Source organism: Platalea leucorodia (assembly GCF_965183815.1).
Source record: "Platalea leucorodia genome assembly, chromosome: W".
In the NCBI taxonomy this organism is placed as follows: Eukaryota; Metazoa; Chordata; class Aves; order Pelecaniformes; family Threskiornithidae; genus Platalea; species Platalea leucorodia.
In genome coordinates this window covers 636,173-660,759 of record NC_138859.1, presented here as the reverse complement: position 1 = coordinate 660,759, position 24,587 = coordinate 636,173, and the positions used below count along the sequence as shown (strand labels likewise).

General features: G+C 50.0%; 1 protein-coding gene across 7 annotated transcripts in view; it reads right to left on the bottom strand.

The window, feature by feature from the left end:
- The window catches only part of LOC309601822 (glutamine--fructose-6-phosphate aminotransferase [isomerizing] 1), a 142,051-nt gene that overhangs the window by 4,682 nt on the left and 112,782 nt on the right, over positions 1 to 24,587 (bottom strand). For 6 of the 7 annotated variants that reach the window (XM_082334981.1, XM_082334983.1, XM_082334982.1 and 3 more), the window contains 17 exons: positions 22,600 to 22,707; positions 22,099 to 22,206; positions 20,589 to 20,714; positions 19,736 to 19,794; positions 15,541 to 15,675; positions 14,499 to 14,560; positions 13,655 to 13,734; positions 9,797 to 9,902; positions 8,393 to 8,556; positions 7,718 to 7,813; positions 7,318 to 7,415; positions 6,074 to 6,194; positions 4,042 to 4,199; positions 2,000 to 2,114; positions 1,568 to 1,695; positions 672 to 839; positions 187 to 348 (listed from right to left, as the gene is read on the bottom strand). In XM_082334981.1, the coding sequence (XP_082191107.1) occupies positions 187 to 348; positions 672 to 839; positions 1,568 to 1,695; positions 2,000 to 2,114; positions 4,042 to 4,199; positions 6,074 to 6,194; positions 7,318 to 7,415; positions 7,718 to 7,813; positions 8,393 to 8,556; positions 9,797 to 9,902; positions 13,655 to 13,734; positions 14,499 to 14,560; positions 15,541 to 15,675; positions 19,736 to 19,794; positions 20,589 to 20,714; positions 22,099 to 22,206; positions 22,600 to 22,707 (1,994 nt within the window). Of the gene's footprint in view, positions 1 to 186; positions 349 to 671; positions 840 to 1,567; positions 1,696 to 1,999; positions 2,115 to 4,041; positions 4,200 to 6,073; positions 6,195 to 7,317; positions 7,416 to 7,717; positions 7,814 to 8,392; positions 8,557 to 9,796; positions 9,903 to 12,634; positions 12,689 to 13,654; positions 13,735 to 14,498; positions 14,561 to 15,540; positions 15,676 to 19,735; positions 19,795 to 20,588; positions 20,715 to 22,098; positions 22,207 to 22,599; positions 22,708 to 24,587 lie in introns of all 7 variants that reach the window. The other variant, XM_082334987.1, reaches the window with a different exon arrangement.

The following is a 24,587-nucleotide window of genomic DNA, read 5'->3' as shown; positions in this document are numbered from 1 at the left end:
GCTGCCTTCGACTTTTGCTCACGAGCAGCTTCTGTAATTGCCGGGTCTACCGTTCAACCGGGTCGCTCCGCTCGCTCAAGCAATTACACAGACAACCCCCACAGGCTTCCAGCGTCACCCAACGCGTCTTTTCCAGATCTGCAGACAGGGAACAGGAGTGCAGAAGGGAAGGAATGCTGTACTTACATCGTATCCTCTGAGAACCGCGAGGTGGAAAGCCAGAAGCTGAAGGGGGATGACGCTCAGGATCCCCTGCAGACAGTCCACTGAATGGGGAACTTTGATCGTTCTTTTGTTGTTCTTAATTGTCTCGATGTCTTCCTTATCGCAAATCACGACAGGTCGCCCCTGCAACAAAGGGAAACGTTGCAAAACAGGTCTGGAAGGTTCTTTTCTCACTTCTGTCCAGAGCACCAGTGGCAAGAACTTTTTACTTAATTTAGAACAAAGCTTCGCCTCCCCTGGACACCCCTGTGGCGCGTTCTAAGGGGTAAACAAACCGCGCCAGGCTTCTGCCATCTGCTGCAAAACCGCACTCGAAATGCCCAGGATATCTACTGAATTCACATTTTAGGCAGTGACACTAGAGCAAATAGTTTGGGTGCCCTGTAAACTGCTTTTATATTAAAAGCAACACTTCTGATGCACTGTGAACTTTTCCAGGTACTTACTTGCCGTGCAATGACCTGCTGCAGAGCGTTCTGGCACTTGGCATACGTGTGGTCTCTCATGATGATCATGATAACGGGCATGAGTTTGTCCACCAGCGCGAGAGGGCCGTGCTTCAGCTCACCCGCCAGTATCCCTTCGGAGTGCATGTAGGTAATTTCTTTAATTTTCTACATGGGGAAAAAAGACATTCATAAAGCTTTAGGCAACCTTTTAATTTTTTTTTTCAACCATCTCTGTGGCTTCTCCCACTTTCTTTCTAACTTTGTAAAAATGCCTTCTGGCTCTCCTCAGATCCTATACGTAGACAAGCCAGCCCGAAAACCTAGATCAAAGTAGCCCGTCTGGGCTGAGCTGCTCGCAGGCATCAACGCTTACAGTCCTAACACCAAACCCCCCCGGGCCTTACGATTTGCCATCAGCCAGCGTATCGGTCATCATGGTCTTGAACTGGGCAGGCAAACGCAAAGAGGTCGCGTTTGCATGTCAGTGGGTGACAGCACTTACGGCAACAGCAATCTCCTCAAAGATAAAAACTGCAGTATTCAGGTTTTCGAAAGTACGGGCTCAGTTTTGGACGCCAAGCGTTCCTGGAAATGCCACCCCAACAGTTCAAAGACCTGATGTTACTAGGGTGCGCGGTCTGTGACAGTAAAGCACTCCCCGGGCGAATGCTGGAAATACACCCCGTCACCCGCTGCAGCCCGCGGCTGTTCCGTGCCCTGGGTCCCAGCAGCGCTGCGGCGAGCCGTAGCTATCTGACCGGTGTGTCAGCCCACGCGCCATAGCTGTTCGCTGCTTTTAAAACAACCTGCAGCCACGTGTCGTTTTCCGTGCTGCAATCTGAAGTCCATAGCGAAGCGTGTTTGAACCAGATTTAAATAAAGAAATCTCTTACCAAAGCTCCCTCCAGACACGTAGCGTAATGGTAGCCACGTCCCATGATGAGAACAGACTTCTGATGGTATAGCTCTGTGGCGAGCTTCTGGATCTCATCATCCATACTCAGCACTTCTTTAATTAAGTCTGGAAGGAAAGAGAAGAATTCAAGTTGTGCGTGCTTCCACGCTTGCGCCTCTCAAACTATACATACTGTTTATGCTTCATATACACGCACAGCAGTAACTTGCATAAAAACTGGACTCGGTGTTTAATAGTACAATTTAGTGAAGACGTTAGAGAGAACGCGGTTGCAAAAGGTGCTGCCAGTACCCACGTTGCACCATCTGATCCCCGCGGTCTTTCAAAAGCAAAGTTCAGGCACTGCTGAAGTTCGTCTGTGCTACCCAGTTTCGCTTGGCAAGACGCAGTAAAGGCAGCGGTTTCCTACCTGGCAGTCCCTTTAGACCACGCATGATTTCCTTGCGCCTCTCCTGCATAGAAATTCTGTCATCGCACATCATCAGAGCAAACATCACCAGAGAGACAAACTGGCTGGTATAGGCCTGGTAAGAGGGGAGAGGGGGAGAGAGAGAAAACACGTCATTGAGACAGTAACCGAACGTTGTCACCCGCTACGTAAAATCCTTAGAGCAGCTGTTGACTGCACTCTTAGCAGGGGACCAAAGGGCGGCTTTCATTCAGTTAGGCAGCAAAGATGAAGAGGAAATTCACAGGGCAAATCTCATTTGAGCAAACCTCAAGCGGAGGCGTGCGATGGCACAACCTCCTTATGCTCCAACAGATCAAGATACAATGAGCAAAATGGAATATTTCTAAGATTTCCTGGCAACTATTAAATTCTGTTTTGTAACCATACTTGTGTCCTTCTTTACTGCAAGTAAATGCTGAGAACACTGAAGACAAGCAGACCCGCCGACAGGAGATGTACAGCGGAAGCCCACCACTAGCAGCCGGACATCCCAACAGGACCGCCGGCCGAAACTGTTCTGGGCTGCATTCAAGGAGCACAAAGGCAGCTGAAAAGGTGAGTGACTTCCCACCCTGCTTCTTTAAGAACGGATTCTGAACTCTTCCCCGTGGTGAGGCTCCGTACTTGTCTGAAAGACCATAGTGACTGGTGCCGCTGACTTTGGGGAAAGGCCACCTGCACAGGCAAGGGAAATCAGTGCTCACGGTAAGGCAATTCTATTCGCAAAACCACGTCGGGCACCGTATCAAACAGCTAGTGCGAAGTCGAGCCTCTGACGTCCTTCTAAGACAAATGTTATGGCATGGCCTGGGGTGCCAGCCTGGGATCGAAGTTGCTTAGAAATAAGATTAAGGTTTGTAGCGTTTCTGTCCCTTCCTAAACACTGATCAAACAAACTTTCGTGTTGCTATACTGGAGAAGATTTAAATGGCTCTGAAGGAATGCAGAGCAGCTTCAGTTAGGCTGACGAGCAGAGTTTGATAGGGAACGCGATCTGCTTTGTTCTGGTGCAGTTGAAGGCTACAAACAGCACCAAACAGTCGCGCTAACAGCGCTGGGGTGGTTTATGATATGTTCTCAAAATGAAGTTCTGGACAACCTTAGGGTAGAATCTTTTCAAGTTCCTATTTCATATACGCCCAACTTCGGCAGCTGCCCACATCATCAGAGAGAAATGCCATTTTCCGTTATCTCCAAACTGTAATGTTGGCTATGTGAAAACAACCCAGGGACAAACAACCCATTGAAGAGCTGCTTGTAAGAGACTCGTGAATTTTCCATGATCAAATTCCCCAGTGAACTATTAAACTCAAATGTGGTTTTTGGCTGAATTTATGTAACAGATTGACATCATCTCGCCTCTAAATATAACTAAATCAAAGCAGATTTCACCATGCAGAAGCACTTCATCAAAATGAAATGCAGCAAAGTAAGTTATTTTGTACTGTATCACGCGTAGCCAGATGCATCAGCCACAGAATAGTTCTGTTAGGTGGACATAAGTACTGGGTTTCTGTAAAAGACCAGTCCCCCACTTGCTGAAAGGATAGTTTTAATATCACACTTTCTTTAGTAAAGCCGTGCCAGTAAGGGCAGTTACACGCTGTCCAGCTTCCTATAATCTTGACTTTTCATTTCCTTTTTCATCTTCAGACCTTAGTTTAAACCTGCACCTCAAGACAAATGATGGCAAAGAGGAGAGAATTCTCGCCTCTAGGGAATTCCTCCCTCTGAGACCCCCTTGTTTTCAATAGTTAATATTGCTTCCTTAGAATATTTCATTTACCAAAAAAGAGAAAAAAGCCCTTTGCAAGATACAAGAAAATGAAGAGCGTTGCTGGGCACATGGTCATTGACTACAAAATAACCAACAGCAACCCGTGAAGAGGGAACAGAAAGCATTTAACTGCGGACCCGTGCTATAGGCAGCGCCGTCAGGGAGAGCTTCAGTAACAATAACAACAATAACAATGAGCGAGGTCTATAAACTTCTTACTTACCTTGGTACTGGCAACCCCGATCTCTGGTCCTGCGTTGATATGGACTCCACAATCTGTCTCTCGCGATATAGAGCTGCCAACTGTGTTAGTTATTCCCACAGTTAAGGCTCCTCTCTCTTTGCAGTACCGAAGACCCATCAAAGTATCGGCTGTCTCACCTGAAAAGACAGGTATTGCCAGCGCTGCAGCTCAGTATCGGTTACTGCGGTCACTGCAGGCGGCACTGCGGTGATTTCCCAAAGGGAATCTCTGGGGTTTGTATTTGCCTGCAAGTTAAAGGAGTCAGTAGTTATTTCAGCCCCAGCACGCTGTGTTTTAACCCTAAAAAGAAGATGGTGAAATCTAGAAAACACAAAACCTAACAACAGTATTTGGTGTGCTGCTATGGGGGGGGGAGGGTTGAAACAAAAAGGCAGTTCAGGTGTATCTTTAACAAAACCAACTTCCTCCCCTTTCCTGGTTAATAAAAATTCACCTGGGGCGGGGGGGGAATCACGTATTGGGGACAGCGGATGTGTACAGCGGGTGCAACAGCATCACCTTACAGCCAGGCTTCGGAGCCCTGCCACCACCTCGCTGCCACCGAAACCCAGGGAACCGGTCGCTGACGGTGCTTACCAACAGCACGAGAGCTTGCAAACCCCGTTATCAAAGAGGTTATGTCTAAAACGAATTATCCCTGTTCAAAACTGTCTGTGCAAACACAGGCTGGCTTAGGTCGGACTTCACTTAACATGTTGATCAAAAACTCTCGATACAAAGAAGCAGAAGTTGGTTTCAATGGACATGATGGGGGGGAAGGAAACCTTGCGGTGATGATCCCAGCAGTGCTGCTTGCGAGCTGAGCTCCAGGGACGGGACTGCGTATTCCATCTAGTGCTACCCGTTTGCGTTTGTCCTAAACGGACACACCTCTTGTGAGCACTCCTGCACGCGTAAGGCGACAACAGAGAACACAACGCCCCCAGGTTAGCTCGGTACGCTTCTCCTTCAACACACCGATGCATAAAAACTGCCCTGCATCCTGCGCTACTTACAGCTAGTCATGCAGCGTGGGAATCGAAGGCTCGGAAAACAGATTCATGGGTGGGGGGAACAGAGGTTATTCGAGCTCAGTGTTTCCTTTGGTTTTTGTATTGCCTGGTGACCAAGCTCAGGTTCCAGGGAAAATCGTTGTTAGCCTGCCACATCCCACACTTCAGGGGAAAGACGCAGCCCCTAGGGTGCCCTCCGTCCTCTTCCCCGGTAGACTGGGACAGCCCAGTTTCGAAGGGGAAGTAGCAGCATCTGCACGTGTATGCCGGAGAGCCTGAACGCTGACATGAGCCCCTACAAAGGGAGGATGTTCTGAATTCCTTGCTATGGAGGAGAAGAAATTGCTACCAAAAGAGGATTTTAACCTATGGAGAAAAAGCACCTACTAGCTTTAGTATCAAAGCTGGAGATCAGTTACGAAAATCTACAATGGTAAATGCAACTAAGAGGAAAAAACTATTGTAGTTTTGTATTGCAGTTGTCCTTGAAAATATTTTGAATGCGATATACATCACTTCTTTTTTTTTTTATGCCTAAGTATGTCTTTTATCTCATATTCAGTTCCAAGGTGGTTGTATTTTTTGATACTTGTGTGTACTAGTTTCATTTCTCTTATGGATCTGATCCACCCTATAGCTTAGTATTTGGCAGTGCTTTAACTAGAGAACTGAAACTACCCAAAAGAAACCGCTGAGCTGCCTTTACCCCGCGCTCAGTCGCACTTTTTTTAGTCTGTTGATTGAGGGAATGTTTCCTCGCAGAGAAAGGAAGCAAAACCGTTACCGTCTGTAAGACTCGGCCAAACCAAATCACGCACCAGCACGCAGATGGACGGAGGAGAACCACTCTGTTTTTTCCCCAGCTCCGGTACGCGCGTGCCAATTCCTTCTCTCGCGCATACCACGCGCAGCCCTCCGGGCCGGCGCGAGACTTTGGCCCTGCTGCCTTTCCCTCGCAGGGAAGAGGGGAGCGAGCGGGCGGTGACGCGCGACCGTACCTGACTGGCTGATGAAAAAGCAAACATCGTCTCTGAAGACAGGAGTGTTTCTGTCCAAGAAGTCGCTGGCCAGTTCAACCATAACGGGTAATTCAGTCAGTTCTTCCAGAACCTGACGGGTCTGGTAAAAGGAGATGTCAGAAAGTCGCATATTATATCTTGGTTAAAAAAACAAGTGTTTGGAGTATAAAAAAGCCTTCTAGTTGCCGCACACTGGAAAATATTACTATCAAAATACCATGGGAAATTAGTGCTGGATTCTATTTTAATTACTCAGTATACCCACGCGCAAGTCACAGAGCTACCCCTGCGAAAAGCAACCCTGCTTCTGGCACCCCAAAAAGCCTGTGAGGCCAACTCCTCCCTCCCACATAGGCTGTTCTTAAGTGAGTCTCAGTTATGATATAATTATATATTCTATAATACGGGGTGTCCTTCTATCGGGCTGTAACTGGTATTACTGAAGAACTCGGAAACCACCACCTGTATCCAGGCCAAGCCAGAAACTTGTTCTGGCTAGTCGATGGATTACTGTTAACATTATCTTACAGAGCTGGCCAAGGTGAACAAAAATTTTCTTTTCTGGTCCTTGTAAACCAGCAAACACAGCCGTGTTTTGCAGCATTTCTGAGAGAAACCAAAGGATTCCTCTGTGAAGTTGTGGAGCACTTTTAATTGCAACATTATGGGCCGCCAAGCTACAACCTAAAAGACGTCGCGTTTGAACCAATGCTCAGGTGCGACCCTGACGAAGCACGGGGCAGGCCGGCTGTACGCACAGCCAGCGCTTCTGTACGGTGCAAAGCGGAACCTCTTCACCGTGCTGGGCCAGCAGAGACGTCTCTAAGCAGGCACCGTCGCTGTCTGCGTAAAGAGCAAAGGGGGAAATCCTGCCTGGCTCGTGGCAGCCCCCACCTTGCCACAGCATTTGCATTCTGCTCTTGCATTGTGTCTTCCCCTGCCAACTGCCTTTTATGACAGAGCAGGTTCTGGTTTTTAAAGCTTTCCATAGCAACAGAAGTCACAGGCAACACTTTCAAAGTTCTTCAGCTTTTTATTTCCTACAGCTGTTGCCAGTGAATTGAAAGTCTGGTGTACGCAGCTTTCAAAAGGGTCTTCGTTCATCAGCGTGCACTCGCTCTGTCTCAACCTTACATCAATCCTTAACCTGCTCGACACACGCAATACTGTGCCCCCTCTTCAATTCCAGCTACAGTTCGCAAACAGATAAGACTGACGCTTACCGCAACTCCAGCGTGATAGCTTGTCCCACAAGCAATAAGGATTAAACGACGACACCTCTGAATCTCCTTAATGTGATCCTTCAGCCCACCCAGATTTACTGCAAGCAAGATTCAGAGAGAAAGATTAGGCTGGCCAGGTAGCAGAAATTCTCAAGATCACTGACGCTAACCCGCAGCATGTTACAGTCTCCATCAGCCACTTTGCAAAATAAACATCACAAAAAGTAATCTGGCCACCAGGGCACGTAATTCTGGAGGCGCTCCCTGGGAGACAGGCGCGTCATCCCACACCAGCATGTTTTCATCTCCCATCTCATCACCCACCTCCTCCTCTATAACTACCGTGAATAACTACTAGATACTGAGCTGTGGAAAACAAAGGAGGCTCAATCTCAATTACCAGTGTAGTCATCAAAGTTGACCCTTCCTCTCATTGTATTAACGACAGATTCTGGCTGCTCAAAAATTTCCTTCTGCATAAATGAGCTGAAGTTGCCTATAAAAGAAAGACAGACACAAACCAAATGAGAACGCTTTAAGTTATCTCCTGGTAATTTACATTTTTCCTCTGTATACAGGGAAAAGCTTGGACCAGAGTCGCTAACAGGCCAGTTACCAGGCAGGGGTCATTAAGATGATATTTCTCTTGCTACCAAAGCATCAGCTCATCGTGAGAGCTACAGTCAAGTTAAGAGGTTGAGTCCCCATCCCTGGGGGTATTTAAAAGCCAGGTAGATGTGGTGCTCGAGGACATGGGTTAGTGGTGGGCTTGGCAGTGCTGGGTTAACGGTTGGACTTGATGACCTTAAGGGTCTTTCCCAACCTTAACAATTCTACGATTCTATAAGTTACTGGAATGTGTCAATGAGGGGCCAGATCTGGAATGGCAAGCCTGCTTGGAAAAAACGGGTGCCTCCGAGCAGGAGGCAAAATCCCCAGCCCCCTCCGACCTACTTGGCCCTGCTCGTAACAAGAGTCTGGGCCAGATGGCCTCCAGGTCTTTTTCACCCTGACTTGTTCCGTGACTCCAGGGCGGACCTGGGCCTCTACACAGGTGACATCCAAAAGATTTTACCCTTCATGATTTGCTGAAGTTCCATCTGCAGGGTTTGGACGGCGCGTCCGGGGTGATCGCCTGCCGTGCGTTTAATCCGGTGGATGGAAAGACGGCCATCGACCACAGCTGCTACATCATCATCTTCAAGGAAAATCACTCTGTTGGTATGCTCAATGACAGCACTATAAAAGCATACACCGTTTGCCATAAGACATTATTCTCCATAGAAAGATGAGGGCCACAGCCCTATTTATAATCCAACCTACAGCTTTTAAGTCAAGAAAGTTACTCATTTCAATGGAATTTCTTTTAAAATAAGAGGAGTACTGTAAAGTACATTTCCACACTGCCAGTATAACTAGATTTTTTCCACCTACCTCATTATTAATTTCAGCGCCTGCTTTAAGAAGCAGCTATGAATTCCTCAGACAAAGCAGCATGTGCAGCAATGCGATCTAACCGAGTGGAAGTCAGGAAGACAGTAACTTGCCCTAGCACGCAGGGTGCTCAACTGCAGGGGCAGGTTCCTCTCTTGTTGTTTCCAGGGATAAGCCACTGTCCCTCCCTGCATCTCATTTTCCATCTGTAAAATCGGGGACAGCTTGGCCACCTGCAAAAGTACTCCGAGATCTGCCTAGAAGCACTCCGAGAATTAGGTACTACTGAGTACCTCCCCTGCCTGCAGTTTACTCGGGGAATGTCAATATTGGAATTACCCGTGGGGTTTAAAAGTCTCTGACCAGGCTTTAGTCCGTACGCTCTCGCAGCTGAACGAGGCAAGCTGTTCTGAAATACCTCGGCTCCCTGGGCAGGTAGCTTTTGTGCTGACCTTGGGCAAGCCACTGAAAAGCTCTCTAAAATCAGAGCACATCAGGCTGTCCTAAGACTCTCCACAGTGCTCTGAGGAGAAGAGCTGCAGAAGCCAACCACAGCAGTATTTTTACGTGTCTGGAACAAGTATTTATTTCCCTAATATAGAGAAAAGAAAAAGTTCTGGTAAAGCTGCTCCCTCCGCTGGGATTAAAATAAGCCACCTTTGACAATAAAGGAATTGCACGTGTGCCGAGATCCCTAGAGAATCAACACCATTCTCCTGATAATTAGCATCTGTCCTGTTAATTTAGGTCAGTGCTCTCAGGTTTCCTGTGGCTCACCTCTGGAATCTTCCCAACAGATGTGCTGGAAGAAGGATAACACCACTGTTCCAAAGCCAGCGTACATTTCTTGAACAGAAGCTCTCATCTAATCCACCTCTCTCTCAGGGCCGCGTATGGTAACTAGTTACTGTTTGCAAAGTAATGGCCACATACACCTAATTTACTATTATTCCTACAGGAACCACAGCCTCCCCATCTCTCGCTCAAGGCCTCAGCTTTAAAGGGCATATTTTTACATACACTAAAAGATACTGAAAAACATTACCTAGCATCAGAAGCAAAGTAGTACTCCACAGCTTTCTCCTCCACAGGGAAAAGGCAGGTGGTGCTGTCAACGCGAGACAGGTTGCAACTTCCCTTCTTGTCTTTCCCTAGGAGACAGGAGGATCAGGTACCGACAAAGCGGGAAGGCGGCTGCAACGTCAGTCTCGACCCGCGGTCCCGAGGCACAGCACCAACATGAAGCACTATTTTCATCGCTGTGTGCGGACACAGTAAATTCAACAGCGACAAGAGCAGCATGCTAGCACTCGTATTGTTGTGCCCTTTCTCAATTTACTTGCAAGGGTTTTATGTGCTCTTGAATGAAGTCTGCAAGCGTAATGTTAGTGCAAAGTTTTAAGTTTAGAGGAAAATATCAGTAAAAATTTAACTGGAAGTTTACGTGTGGCTCCACTAGGAGAAGAGAATTCGAGCTGCTTTATGAGCAGTCACATTTACCAACACTTTCCCCATTCAATCTGCCCTGTTTATCGTTTTAAGTTTCTCCTGTGCTTCTGTTTCACTAACTTTCCTGAGGCTTTGAGAAATCGAGCAGGATTGCTCTTTCTCAGTTATTCTCAGCACTGGGGAAATTCTTTCAGAGCTGCCACCTGCGCAGCCCCGCTGTTCCACCGAGCACCGGCAGCTGTAACCCAAACCTATTTTTGTCTGCCTGAGCCAACGGGTTCAGACACAGATCAGGAAACACACGATTAAGTACTCGGCGTTGTAGCTCAGCTATCAAATACAACCACCTCGTTCTGATCCAAAAATTGTGGACCAAAACACCTACTGCTCCAACAAAATCATTTGCCAGGCATTGCGCACGGTGTGGTAAGGGGCGGGGGTGGCTTCATCAGCTTATCTAGCAAAACGTGACCATTGCTGACGAATAACAACATTGAAGTTACTCTATTACATATTTATTCCATAAGCTCTAATTTTGTTTCACCTACTGGATACTGATCTGACTCAATGATGTAAGTAGAGATCATGACATCTAGATTTATACTTCTGTAAGTGAAAACATAAAGAAAAAGTACTGCTTTCATGTTGATACTCAGTAAGAAGGTTCCACTCAGCCAACGATTTAGAGCCCTCCACTTCAGTTATTAGGTCAGTCAACGAGGAAAGCGACTCCTTTGTGGCTGAGCTGAGACAGGACAGACCGATTTGTTGTTGAGAAAGGACAGAGCAAAGGTGTTAGTGGCCGTTCTCCAACAGAAGCACCCATACTCGATCAGAACACGCGAATTTTGTTTCTCGATACAGAACATTTCCCTGCATTGACTTTACTATGTTGCATTGCTTTCCTGTATTACAGATTCTACACTGAGCTGGAACGTCTTCTTACTGCGTGTGTATCTTACCACGGAGCGACCGAAAAGTCACCGTGAGTATTATCAGCCAGTTACGGTTGTTATGTCAACTACGGCTTTGTCCGTAGATCGTCCGTGTATCTACGGATAAGCTGGACTGGTGCGCGACAGCACCCACCTCCCATTGCATAGAATTTAGAAGCAACACACAAGCAATCTTTTAATCTTTTCCCTTCTAAATTGAAGAACGGAGACATCACGGAGAATTAACACAGGTATAGTAAAAACTGGGCGGGGGGAAGGGGGGGGGGGGCTGTTTGAGTATGTTTTGATACCACCTCGCTCTCCACTGTGACGATCCCAAGCACATGGCAGTTCTGCAAAGGTGCTACAGCACCGAGTAACACAGCTGCTGCTTAACAGATTCTTCCATCCTTGCTGGAGCAGCACTAAAGTTTTGATTTCTGTAAGAGGTGTTTTCAGATGACAGCACGATACAACCAATGAAACAATGATTACAGTCACAGATACTCAAATCCCTATTTCATATGGTCCGTTTTTCAGAAAAGCCTCAGTGCCTCTGAAAGCCGAGGGGCTTTGGTTCTTAAAGCCCCTGGGAATGAAGCTGACTTCAGAACGCCACCTGAACGCTTCGCGCTGACTGAGCAGATACACTTGGCAGAAAGAAACCAAACCTCGCCTAATGTTTGGATCCAGGTAAACCAGCTCCTGCCAGAGAACAAGCATAGTTCACCTTCCAACAAACTGGGGTTTGTTTCTCCTTTGGCAAAAGCAGGCAGATTTCGCCCATGGCGCCGTCGGTGCCTGAGGCTGGAATCCCAGTCATTTACAGCAGCTAAGAGCCAGATCCTCTCCTCGGACAGAAAAGCTTCAGATGTGAACTTAGTTGATCACATCCTGTAGGACGGGTTAGCCTTTAGAAAAAGCAAGTGCTTAATGTGAATTAGAAGTGGTTCGCCCTGGTAAGTGAGCAACGGGAAGCGAGTTCCAGCCTCAGGCCAACCTTGCTGCTTCTACCAGAAGCAACTCAGATCCACACTACAATCGGAGGGAGGACGTAGCTCTGGCAGTCTGGACTCCAGAAGGAATTCTGGGGAATGCCTGCGTTAGGATTATTAGCAGCCTCCTTAACAGGGTTTCGCTCTTCTGTTTTGGGGGGGGGGGTTTAAGGTAATCTACCGTTTCCTTCTGTAATCAGCACTGCAGGGAGCACGCAGCACAACCTGCACTAAGTCATCGATTTTGCGGATATGCTGAGCGTGATGTCAGAATATTTGAAGCGGGATGGGTGGACTGACGGGTGGGTTTTCCCCCGTGTGCTGCTCATGGTGTTTCTGACCAAGACGGAATTCTGATTATCCCATTTGTTTCACTACACTGCACGGAAAGCAATAACCGCATAGTAAAGAGGCAATGCGTATTTGTCTCGTTTATGATTCCTTTCCTAAGGAACTGGAGGATTTGTCTGAAATTTCAGGTGTTAGATTTTCTCTGGTAGGCACCTTCCTCCATTCTTATGGATATTCCATCAAAAGAATGATCCATAGATTGTACAGCTGGAAGTGTAATTGGAAAAAAACAAAACAAACTTCAGACAATGAGTGGGGAAACAAAGCGTCACATACATACATTAAGGATTACTGCTAATTATCCAACGTCAGCCAAGAGCGAACACGGACGAAGCTCACGGGGGCTGGTTCTTCACGTTACACTGCAGCAAGCTGTCGTTAGCAGCTCCATTAGGAAGCGGCACGACACACTGCGACAGTAAGTCCTTTGGGTCGCTGCCGTGCTTAGGGAACGAGTCCAGCGCCCGGTAACTGAACGGGTTCGGACCCCTCTGACAACGGTAAGTTACGGGACAATTCCTAGCCACTTCTCATTTTCAAGGGTGCAACTACGTGTCTACGGTGGTACAACACACACGTGAGGGAAAGATGGACGGACAGCAGAAATACAGGTTGCCACACAAAGGGTAACAGCATTCTACTTTTTAAAAATGACGTTGGGGGGGCGGGGGAAAGGTCTGTGACAGTGAAAAGCCTATAGCCTTCAACGCACGGACATTTTTCTTCTTGAAAACAACCAAGTCCATGAGTGCCAACTTGCCACACACAAAGCATAAACTTAAGTTTACCTATACTGTTAACTTTACTATACTGAACTATTCTGTTCTATTTTATTCTATTCTACCGCATTAAGACGTGTTTTCCTTGCAACCACTGGACATTAAAGCTTTGGTTATAAAAGCAGAGGTCGGCTCTGCCGGTGTGTGGGCAGACACCAGGGAGCAAAAGCACGTCCTTCAGCCGACTACCTTGAGGTATACGGCAGTATAGCACGCGGTTAAAAACTTAAAAAAAAATAAAGTCTCTTTTTTATAACGGTTTAATTTACAGACGAAAGTTTAAAAGTGTAATATGTATCCCAGAGCACGCAACTGTGTGTGAAACTCTCTGCTTGTACATTGGTCTGAGCGTGACCGAACGTGGCTGCTGCGGGGAGGGGGTGCTCGCACTTACCCGTCCGGTAGAGGATCGGGATGTGGTCGGTGGAGAGCTTGTGCTCGCTGCGCACTCCTATTAGCAGGGGGCTGCCTCGCCTGCAAGGAGACACCGAGTTACAACCCTCAGCACCCAAAGACTCGTCACCCTGACATCCGACCTGAAGGGACTGTTCTTCTCCAGCACAGCAACCGAACTGAACTGAAGAAGAGCGAGCTCCTCCCAGAGAAGCTGTTAGTGCTGCAAAGACAGAGCGAAAGAATCTCTGAATAAACACACTGCACGGACGTGAGGAATCTGCCTCAAGTTTAGCAGAAACCTTGCAAGAGTAACTGCAATCCCACAGACGCCTGAACCAGGAACACAGCGGCTGTCGCTCGCCGGACGCATCTACAAACCGCTAGCGGCACCGAAATTCAAAACCCGTGCTAGGCACGGGGCTGGTTAAACCAACCCGACCGATGCTGACGCTTACAGGTGGAGCAGAAAACCTGAACGCCAGGCTGGCCCAGCTTCAGCTCCAACGGAGGACTTGTCCAAATGCTGCCACAAAGGCACAAAGGAAGAGAGAAAACCATCTCCTTCCAAAGCTCTCACAGCCAGAGTCTACAAAAAAAGCTGTTCCAGACCAGTTGTGATACAAGTGGTCGCTAAGAAATTTTCGAAACATTTTTGGGGAATTTTCTGTTACGATCAATAGAAAACAAGAGAAAGGAAATGAAACACACCAGCCACGCTCACCCCAACATATGCAGCATGATGGGAACAACCACCTCTACTCCCATCATCGCCTAACTTGGGGGGACAAAAAAAGTGACATTTAGGGTGCAACAAGAACGCTCCTCCCCACGGCAACGCTTACCTGGTACCGACCGCTTGCCCAGGATAATGAACGCTTTTGAACACCAGGGCGAAGGCGCCTTCCTGGAACAAGAGAAACACAAACTGGTTATCCGTTCACTTGAGGCCTGGGCCATTTCAGGAATTGCAGCCCATGAACTGCACCTGTTTCTGCAAACGAGTAAGCGATAGCGAGCAGGCGGCTTCACGGCCGTCTTCAGAGCCACCAAAAGCTCCAGGCACCTCGGTCTGGAAGGGCGTCCCTCCCCTGGGCCGGGGAGCTCATCCTCAACCACTTAAGGAGCCGCCTGAACTTCCAGACGGATGCTGCGCTCGGACATCCCTGGCTGCCCGTGCAAGCGCTCCTGCGCCAGCGCAGAGTGCGGTGAGGGGGTTACAAAGGCAAAGACCCGGTAAAAGGTGCGCCAAAACTTGGGGGTGTTTGCTCAGGTGCGGTGCCACCGAACATCCAGGGGAGCCACCGCGATCTGCCAGCAAAACGTGCTCTTGGACTACTGCTACTACAGCTCCTGCCAGGCAAATCCCTGCAAAACTGCCTCCCGAGCAAGGTGCTCTGGGACGAGGGGTAAATTGCGGACGGCTCCCGTTCCTGTGCAAGAAGGGACGCGCGGACCCGCGGGCTATGCAGCGAAGCTCCCACAAGGGGTCAGCATCTCTTCCCGATGGAGATTTGGGCAAGATGTGAAGCACGGACTTATCTTCGCTCTGTCCCGCGCCGGCTCCCACCCAACGCACCAGGGACTGGCTGCCTCGAGACGCCACTGCGCCCCAAAATGGAGACATTTTTCACATGACTATTGACTAATGTTGAAGAAAACGGAATGTATGTCTGAGATGAGCTGTCAGGAAAGACAAAAAACGCTCCTTAGCGCGTGCCGCAGAACGTCCTGTGGCACAGTCTGGCACAGGCACGGCGCTGCACCGGCCAGGTCACCCTGAGCAATACTGGAGTACGGCTGTTATCTCGTGTGTGTGTGCGCGCGCGTACACGCGTGTGCGCGTCCCCCCATCTGTCCCGGTGTCCCCCCCGCGCCCAGCATTACCAGCTGCTGGATGACCCTCTCCACCAGGGTGGTGAAGCTGATGTCGTCGCTGTCCCGGTTGTCGTACATGTACTTGACCAGCTTGGCGATGCTCTCCGTGTCCGTCTCCGACTCGAAGTCGTAGCCCTTGCTCTCCTGCAGCGACAGTGCCCGTTGGGTCCCCAGCCCTCTGCCTTCCTTTTCCTTCCTTCCCTTCCGTCTTTCCTTTTCCCTTTTGCTTTTCCTTCCTTTCCCTCCTCCCTTTTTCCTTCCTTTGTTCCCGCATTTCCTTCCTTTTTTTCTGCCTTTCCTTTTTTCCTTCTTTTATTCCTCCCTTTCCTTTCTTCTGCCTTTAACTTTTTCCTTCCCTTTTTCTCATGCCTTTCTTTTCCTCCTGCCTTCCTCCCCACTTTTCCTTTTTCCTTGTTTTTTCCTTCTTGCCTTTCCTTTTCTCCTTCCTCTTTTTCCAACTTTCCCTCTTGCCTTTCCTCTTTTTCCTTATTGCCTTTCCTTTTTCCTCCCTTCACACTTTGCTTTCTTTCATCCCTTTCCTGCCTTCCCTCTTCCTTCCTTTTCTCCTTCCTTTTCCTTTCTCCTTCCTTTTCCTTTCTCCTTCCTTTTCCTTTCTCCTTCCTTTTCCTTTCTCCTTCCTTTTCCTTTCTCCTTCCTTTCCTTGCTTTAGCATTCCATACTGCATTTCCTCTTCCTTTTTTCCCTTTTCCATCCTTCCCTCCTGCCTTCCTCTTCCTTTCTTACCCTTCCTTTCTCCATCCATCCTCCCTTCCTACTTTGCTTTCACTTTCCTGCCTTCATCTTTCCTCTTCCTTCCTTCCATCCTTCTTTCCCGCCTTTCCTCTGCCTTTTTCTTCTCTTCTTTCCTGCCTTTCTTCTCCTTCCTAGACCCTTTCCTTCTCTCTTTCCTTCCAGCCTTCCCTCTCTTCCTTCTATCCTACCTTTCCTATTCCTTTCCTTTTTCCTTCCCTAACTTTTCCCCTCTTTCTTCTTCCCTGCCTTTCCTCTCTTCTCTTCTGTCTTTCCTTTTTTCTTTCTTTTTTATCCTTCCTGCCTTTTTCCTTCCTTCCTCTGTAATTTTCTTTCCCCCTTCTTTCCTGCCTTTCCTTTCCCTTTCCTTCCTTTCCCTGCCTTCCTGTTCACTTCCCGTCCCTTCCATCCCTCCTCCACCCGCACCTCCTCCCTTTTCCTCCCCTTCCCTCCCGCCGCCCCGCTCCCTTAGCGCGCGCGAGCGGCCGGGCGAGCGAGGGTGAGCGTGCGCGCGAGTAGGAAAGCGCGGACGGAAGAGCGCGCGTGCAAGCGGGAGAGCGAGAGCGCGCGAGCGCGAGGGTACGAGAGGGAGTGCAGGTGGGGAATGAGTGTGAGCGCACGGGGTGCAAGCGGGGGCGAATGCCAGAGCGCGCGTGTGCGTGCAAAAGGGAGGGGGAGCGAGTGCGAGTGCGAGAGGGATGGGAAGGCAAGCGGGGGAGCGAGCGCTGAGCGAGCGCTGAGCGAGCGTGCCCAGCGCGAGGACAAGTGAGAGTGCACGTGGAGAAGCGAGTGGGGTGTGTGCAAGATGGAGAGTGCGAGAATGTGCGAGCGGAAAGCGAGCGTGAGACGTGAGCGTGACTGGGGGAGCCAGTCCGAGCGCGAGTGGGGAGCGGGGGCGGGTGCTCTCGTGTGAGCTGGGAGGGCACGCGTGAGCGTGCTGCGGCGTGAGCGGAGCAGCGAGTGTGAGCGCAGGCGTGAGCGAGCGGGGGAGCGCGAGTGCAAGACTGAGCGGGAGGAGAGCGGGGGATGAGCGGCTCCGCGTGCGAGGGGTGGCGTGAGCGCGGGAGGGAGACAAGGGGGGTGCAAGGGAGCGGGAGAGGGGGCAGGAGTGGGAGAACGAGGGAGCGGGAACGCGGGTGGGCGTGAGTGGAGGCGGGAGCGGGGGAGTGTAAGGAGGGAGTGCGAGTGGGAGAGGGAGGAGGCGTGTGAGTAAGGGAGTGAATGAGTGTGAGAACGAGTGGGGGAGTGGGAGACTGAGTGAGGAACATGGGGGCGGCGTGTGGGTGAGTGGGGGCAGTGTGAGGGTGAGTGGGAGTGGGGGAATGAGTGTGAGGAATGTGAGTCAGGGGGTGCGAGTGGGAGAACGAGTGTGAGAACGTGAGTGAGGGAATGAGTGGGGTGAGTCTGAGTGGGGGAGTGAGTGGGGGAGTGTAAGGAGGGAGTACGAGTGGGAGAGGGAGGAGGCGTGAGTGTGAGTAAGGGAGTGAATGAGTGTGAGAACGAGTGGGGGAGTGGGAGAGAGTGTGAGGAACATGGGGGCGGCGTGTGGGTGAGTGGGGGCAGTGTGAGGGTGAGGAGTGGGGGAATGGAGTAGTGAACGGGGGAGTGAGGAGAAGCGTGAGTGGGAGGGTGAGTGTGAGTGGGGGAATAAGCGTGCGGAGTGAGGAGCGTGAGTCAGGGGGTGCGAGTGGCAGAGCGAGAACGTGAGTGAGGGAATGAGTGGGGTGAGTCTGAGTGGGGGAGCGAGCGGGGGAGTGAGGGAGCGTAAGGAGGGAGTGCGAGTGTGAGATACAAGTGGGAGAGGGAAGAGGGGCGTGTGAGTAAGGGAGTGAATAAGTGTGAGAGTGAGTGGGGGCGCGGGAGAGAGTGTGAGGAACATGGGGGCGGCGTGTGAGTGAGTGGGGGCAGTGTGAGCGTGAGCGGGAGAGTGAATAGGGCAAGTGTGAGTGGGGGAATGGAGTAGTGAACGGGGGAGTGAGGAGAAGTGTGAGTGGGGGAATGAGTAGAGGAGTGAGTGCGAGGTGAGTGGGGAGCACGAGTCGGGGGAGTGGGAGAGCGAGTGTGAGAATATGAGTGAGGGAATGAGCGGGGTGAGAGTGAGCGGGGGAGTGAGAGTGAGCGGGGGAGTGAGAGTGAGCGGGGGAGTGAGAGTGAGCGGGGGAGTGAGAGTGAGCGGAAGGTTAAGTGGGGGGTGAGTGCGAGAATGTGAATGGGGTGGGGAGTGGGAGAGTGGGGAGTGTGGGTGGGATGGCGAGTGGGAAGTGAGAGGGGTGGAGGGTGAGCGTGAGTGGAGGCACGTGAGTGGAGGAGTGTGAGCAGAGGAGTGAGCCGAGTGTGAGAATGTGGGTGGGGGAACAGGGCAGTGAGTGGGGAGTGTGAGTGGAGCGAGGAGTGGGAGGGTGAGTGAGAATACGAGTGGGAGAGCGAGTGTGAGAGTGAGTGGGGAATGGGGCAAGTGAGTGGGGAGTAGGAGTGGGAGGGTGAGTGTGAGTGGGGGAATGAGGTGTGTGGTGAGTGGGGGAGTGCGTGAGTGGGAGAGTGCGAAGTGTGATCCGAGGAGAGTAATGGATGTGAGGCGAGCGAGGGAGTGAGTGCGAGTGAACGTGAGTGGGGGAATGGGCGAGCGAGGGGTGGCTGTGAGTGGGGGAATGGAAGGAGCAAGAGGGAGTGTGGGGGTACGAGGGGGGGAACAAGGCAGCGAGTGGGGAGAGTGAGTAGTGGAGCGAGTGGGGATGTGAGTGAAGGGAGTGTGTGCGAAGTGGCAGAGTGTGAGTAGGTGAGGGAGGGAGCGGGGGGTGAGAGTAAGGGAATGCGTGAGAACTGAGTGGGGAAGCGAGAAGGGGAGTGTGAGTGGGGGCGTGCGCATGAACGGGAGTGAGTGTGCGACTATGAGTGGGGGAACGGGGCAGTGAGTGGGGCGTGAGGAAGAGTGAACGGGAGGGTGAGTGTGATGGACGTGTGAGTGGGGGAGGGAAAGGGAGCCAGTGGAATAATGAGGGGCCTGTGAGTGGGGGAGTGTGAACACTATGAGAATGTGAGTGGGGGAGCGTAAGTGTGAGTGGGGAACAAGTGGAGGAGTGGGAGTTTAAGTGGGTGAGTGCGAGTGGGGGAGTGGGAGAACAAGAGCGGGAGTGCGAATGGAGAGGGTGAGTGTGGGTGGGTGACTGTGAGCGAGCGGGGGAGTGTAAGTGAGGGAGTGTGAGAGTCTAAGTGAGGGAGTGTGAATGGAGAGTGCGTGGGGGCGGAGAGAGGAGGGTGAGTGGGAAAGTGAGTGTGAGTGGGGCCGTGAGGGAGCGGGGGAAAGTGTAAGTTGGGGAGTGTGAGTGGGAAAGCGAGTGTGAGAATGCAAGTGGGGCACTGCGTGGGGAACGTGTGAGAGCAAAAGTGAGCGGAGTGAGGGAGTGAGTGGGTGAGCGTGAGTAGGGAGAGTGTCACACACACACACATCACTCACCAGGAATTTCCGCAGGTCTTTGTAGTTGGTGATGATGCCGTTGTGGATGACGATGAACTCTGGGGACAGAGGAACAGCCCCGCTCAGCCCCAGGCCAGCCCCCCGCCGTGCAACGCAGACAGCAGAGACCACAAAACCTCACAGTGTGGAAAGCCGTACTTGGCAGAATAAAGAGCCGAGTTTCAGCTCCTGGTGTGATGTCCTTGCTCTGCCCCATTTGCCGTGGCTGGTAGCCGCAGAGGACAACAATGACCCGGGTGGGACTGGGGCTACCGAGATCCTGCACCGTTTCTGGAGGCACTCAAGTGCTTGGCCGTTCCCAGCCTGCTGGGAGCAATTAAGCACCGCGCTGCTCCTGCCAGCTCGTCGGTGCTGCTCCTCGGGCGGCTGCACCGAACACTAACCAAGCTGCACACTGCAGCAGCACAGAGACCACCCCCCTTCCATACAGTGGTGGTTATGAAAAAAACATAAATAAATAGGGGGGGAAAAAGCACACAAAATTCCATTCCAAAGAGCAGCTGTGAAAATTCTTACCGTCCGGTCTCATTCTGCGTCTACCTCCTCCTTGCACCGTGCCCGCGCACCCACCGAACCTCTGGGCACTAATCCCAGCCCCTCCCGAGATCACTCACGGCTGCCAGCGTACCCTGGGGCCAGAAATCAAGTCCAAACCTCTCCGGCTTCGGCTTTGCAGCAACTGGGCTCGGCACCGTGGGCTGCAATAAAGCCGCTGCCCCGGGTCCCGCCACCCCTCCCTGCGAGACAGCAGGCACCGGGGACGGCAGCCAGCTTTTCCAGAGGCTCCAGGAGCTGCCGAGGAGCGCGCGGCTCCTCACGCGAGCACACTCACCGTTGTTTTTATCGGAGCGTTGCGGGTGGCTGTTGATAGGGCTGGGCTCGCCGTGGGTAGCCCAACGGGTGTGGGCGATTCCAAGGTGTACATCAAACTCGATGTCGAGGTCCATGTCCTGTTGCTCTGCAGCAGAAGCAGAAGTTTTCAGTACTGAGGGGCTGTCCCTACCCCAAAGTCAAGGTGGGAGTCCCACCAGGCCCCCAGGGTCCCCAGGACAGCAATGCAGGCAGGGAAACAGAATCAGCAAATCCAACAAGACACCAAGCGTCTTTTCAGGGGATTCAGAATGCGGATGCACACAAGCAACCTCCCTGCGTTCCGCACCCCGCCAAAATAAAAACCAACTTTTAAGAAAGAATCCAACCTTAATTTCTCTCTCTGGGGTGCACCTTGCCCTCCTGTCGCCTCCCGTACGCTGTCAGCTGTGACCGAACCAGCCCATTTCACGGTTACGTACCACTACGGTTAGGATATTCATCCCTAACCCTTGTCTCTAGGAAGCATACCATTAACTTTAGTATTTCTTTGAGAAAAAAGATTCCTTTTGTTCCACAAGTGTCTCCACAATCTCTTTAAAACCGTGTATCCTGCAGTTTTCTTGAGCAGGCAAACATTTCTTCAGGAACATTTTGTGTATCTTGTTTCTGTAACGCACATACCACCTCGCCTGGCCTCGTCAGCTCCTGCTTCCCTCTACCCCAAGGTTAGATCTACCCGCCTTCCTTTTGGGCAAACAGCACTCTGCACGGGGAGGGGAACACTCGCGTGGCTTAAAAAAACTTACGCTGCAACAACAGAGCGGCTCTTGAATGCAAACTAGAGATCCTGACTCCTCCGAAAAGCATCCTCCCACTCTCACACAGCTTACCTGCATTCCACACCCAACAACTTTGCGTTTCTTTGCATTCTGCACAGATTTAATGAACTTAACCTTTAAATGAAGGGACGTAAAGAGGCAGAAACAGGCGCAGAAGGCCGCGCGCTCTGCGTTCTCATCAAGTTGACAGTTACATGCGCACGAGTGCTTTCCTGAAGCCAGCTGCTCAGCCCATCGCTACGCGGATGGACAGCTTTAGCTGGGACAAGCACTACGTATGAAAATTTAAAATTCAACCGGTGAAGTGTTTAGAGCATTTCTCTTTTTTGCCCAAGCTCCAGGTCTCTGATAATTATCTCCCAGTAATTCCCCTTTCCCCAGTTTAAGGAACTTTTTGTTTGGGTTTTTTCCGTCTGTTCTCTAAAATGTATTTTGGGTCTATTTTATTTTAATAGGATGTGATTCATTCATCTTGAGAAATCAGGACTTCTCTGTAACTTCATGACAACATCCACAGGATCACCGGGTTCTTCACAGCACACGTGTAAGTGCTTACACCTCTGGCACTTGATAGGCGGTTATTTGGAAATAAGTGTTTCTGGGTAAAATGGGGGATATCCAAAACGCAAATGAGATGAGGGGACATTTCAAGGAAGGAGAGCAGGCAAAGAACGAAAGGGAAGTACATACTGTGAACCTCTTCGTCCAGAGCCTTCACCTTCCCCTTCTGTTTGATGAGCTGGATTTTGCAAGCATTAGCTTCCCAGTCTTTGTCGTTTCCGCCATCGATTCCCACACCTAGGCACCGCCACGGAATATGAAGAAAGAGTGTGAAGTGCAGAAAGTATATCATGGTATTTTAAGTCAACAAATACTGCTTTTTTTCTTTTTTTTTTTTTTACAGTGCTCTTTCTCCCCCCGGCCGACCCTCCAAGTAAAGGCAAGAAACCCCTCAGATGAGAAGTGAGTTTTCCCTTTGTCACCTTGTAGGTGCTTGTTTTTAAAGCCTTAGATAACAGGCAGCAAGAAAGTTAATCCAAACCTCTGACCACATGATCACAGGCACATTCAATTTGTTTCAGCTTTCTTCAAGAGCAGAAGACAGTAGAAACCATTCACAAACACACTGCAAAAATCATCATTTACAAGCCCAAATTCAAAAAAGAGCCACTGTTGCTCAGGGAGAGCTACCTGCAGAATCATAGCCTCTGTACTCCAGCCGCTGGAGCCCTTTGATAAGGGTCTCCAGGATCTCCCGTCTTGTCCGGGGAACATGGTAGTTCAGGTAAGCAAAGATGCCTGTATGGGGAAAAGGAGCATAATCTTATAACAAAATCACAGCTGAGGAAACCCCCTATGTGCCACCCACTTAGTATGTGCGCCAAGTTAAAACGCAAACGGGCCTTCGGGCCGAGAACCCCCTGCGGGAAGGTGCCGCTGCGTTTGCAGCTTTTCCCTACCCCACCTGAGGGCCAGCGGAGAAGATGTCACCAACATTTCAGAGATCAAAACTCAGCACAAAATGCCAGCGTCCTTCTCATGACACTGACAGCAACCACACAGGGGAAGCCTGGGCGCGATGGGAGAAAAAATTTCCACGTGAGCTGGACCTACACGATGGAACGAGCTCTCGGGAGACAATGCAGTCGACGGGAAACTAACCACTCCAGATGAAAAATTCAAGGTTCCCTACCACTGAGCTTTGCGTGCTGAAGAACCACCTTCGAAGGGGATTCTTCCTTGAAGAGCTTTCTCTAAGTTCCTCCCACAGACTCACTAAGAAAAAAAAAAAATCATCATTTAACTCATGCAAACTAACACCCTCAAACTAATGGAGCTATTTTTCCTGTAGGTTGCAAAGAAGATAAATTGTTGCTTCTATTTTTAAGCAATGATGGGGACACACAAATTCCTACATCTCTAATGCCAACTATGGCTCTATTTCAGAAATATTTCCTTCGGTGCCACCATGAAGCAGTAGCATGAGAAGACATTTACAGGATGCCAGAAATAGCTGTGCTCGAAATCTACCGTTTCACCCTGTCTAACATTCTAAAGGAGAAAAACATCTGCATGGAATAAAAGCAAGACAGGTTTCACACAAACATCCCTCCATGTAAGCGGCTGGTAATTCAGGGTTTGTCACTTGAGAAACTTTATCAAAACCTCTTGAGGAGAACGGAGTTCAGTCGCACGCACACAAAAACGAAGTCCTTTTAAAGGCATCCCAGATCTTTTCTTTTTTCCCGACAGCGCTGCCATACAGCCTGCCTCACAGTTCCCAAACTTGTATTCGTGCGAAAAATTTTACTCCCAAGATGACTTTTGGAACATATACATGTTTACGCACAGATTATTTTAAAGAACATTTGAAAAACTGCATTCTTAAGCTGTTTGTGTTCTGGAATTAAACTAAATAATTCAAAGCCTTCTGATGTCTTAATTTAGTTTACAAGTAGAAATATGGGCTATTCAGAGTTGATGGATGCACTGCATACCACAGGGCAGAGTGCCGACACGTTTACAAGGGACTTTTTAGCCTGAGCAGGGACAACGAGGTCGTACGCAGCCATGCACCGTTCTGACGCTCTCCCATTCCTTCTCCCTTTCCACGGACTTCGGCTGCAGGTCTCGGGATAAGTCTGTCATAAGCTTCATCTGCCCACTCCCAAAGCACCGGCATTGCAAATTACATCTCCCTGCAGTTCTGCTGCAAAAAGAGCATACCGTGTCTCGCTTATTTTCTTCCACGTTGCTAGAAAAAAATTAGATGCACGTTCTATTGTTCCTCTTTCTTAAACCACCTAGTCAGATGAAGAAAAAAAATAATAAAAGGAGCTTTTTACTTGGTTTCTTTTGCTTCTACCTTCATTTCCCCCAAACTCAAAGCCTTTTCCGATAACCGCTTGTAAGACTATCAGGACCAAGTTTATAAAAGTTTGCAGTTTCACTTCCGTTGCTCCTGACATCCCAAACCAATCACGCACGCAGGCCTGCTGCTGCCATCTCCTGATGGCATTTGTTCAACTCGAACGTTGGTTCCAGTAACTACAGGGACAGGGCGAGGTCCTCCTCCACAAACCTCGCGATTCACAGCTAAAACCTCAACAGATAATAAACCACTAACAGCAGCTAACAGCCTCTGCTGTATTTCAAAAGCCTCCTCTGAAGGATACTTC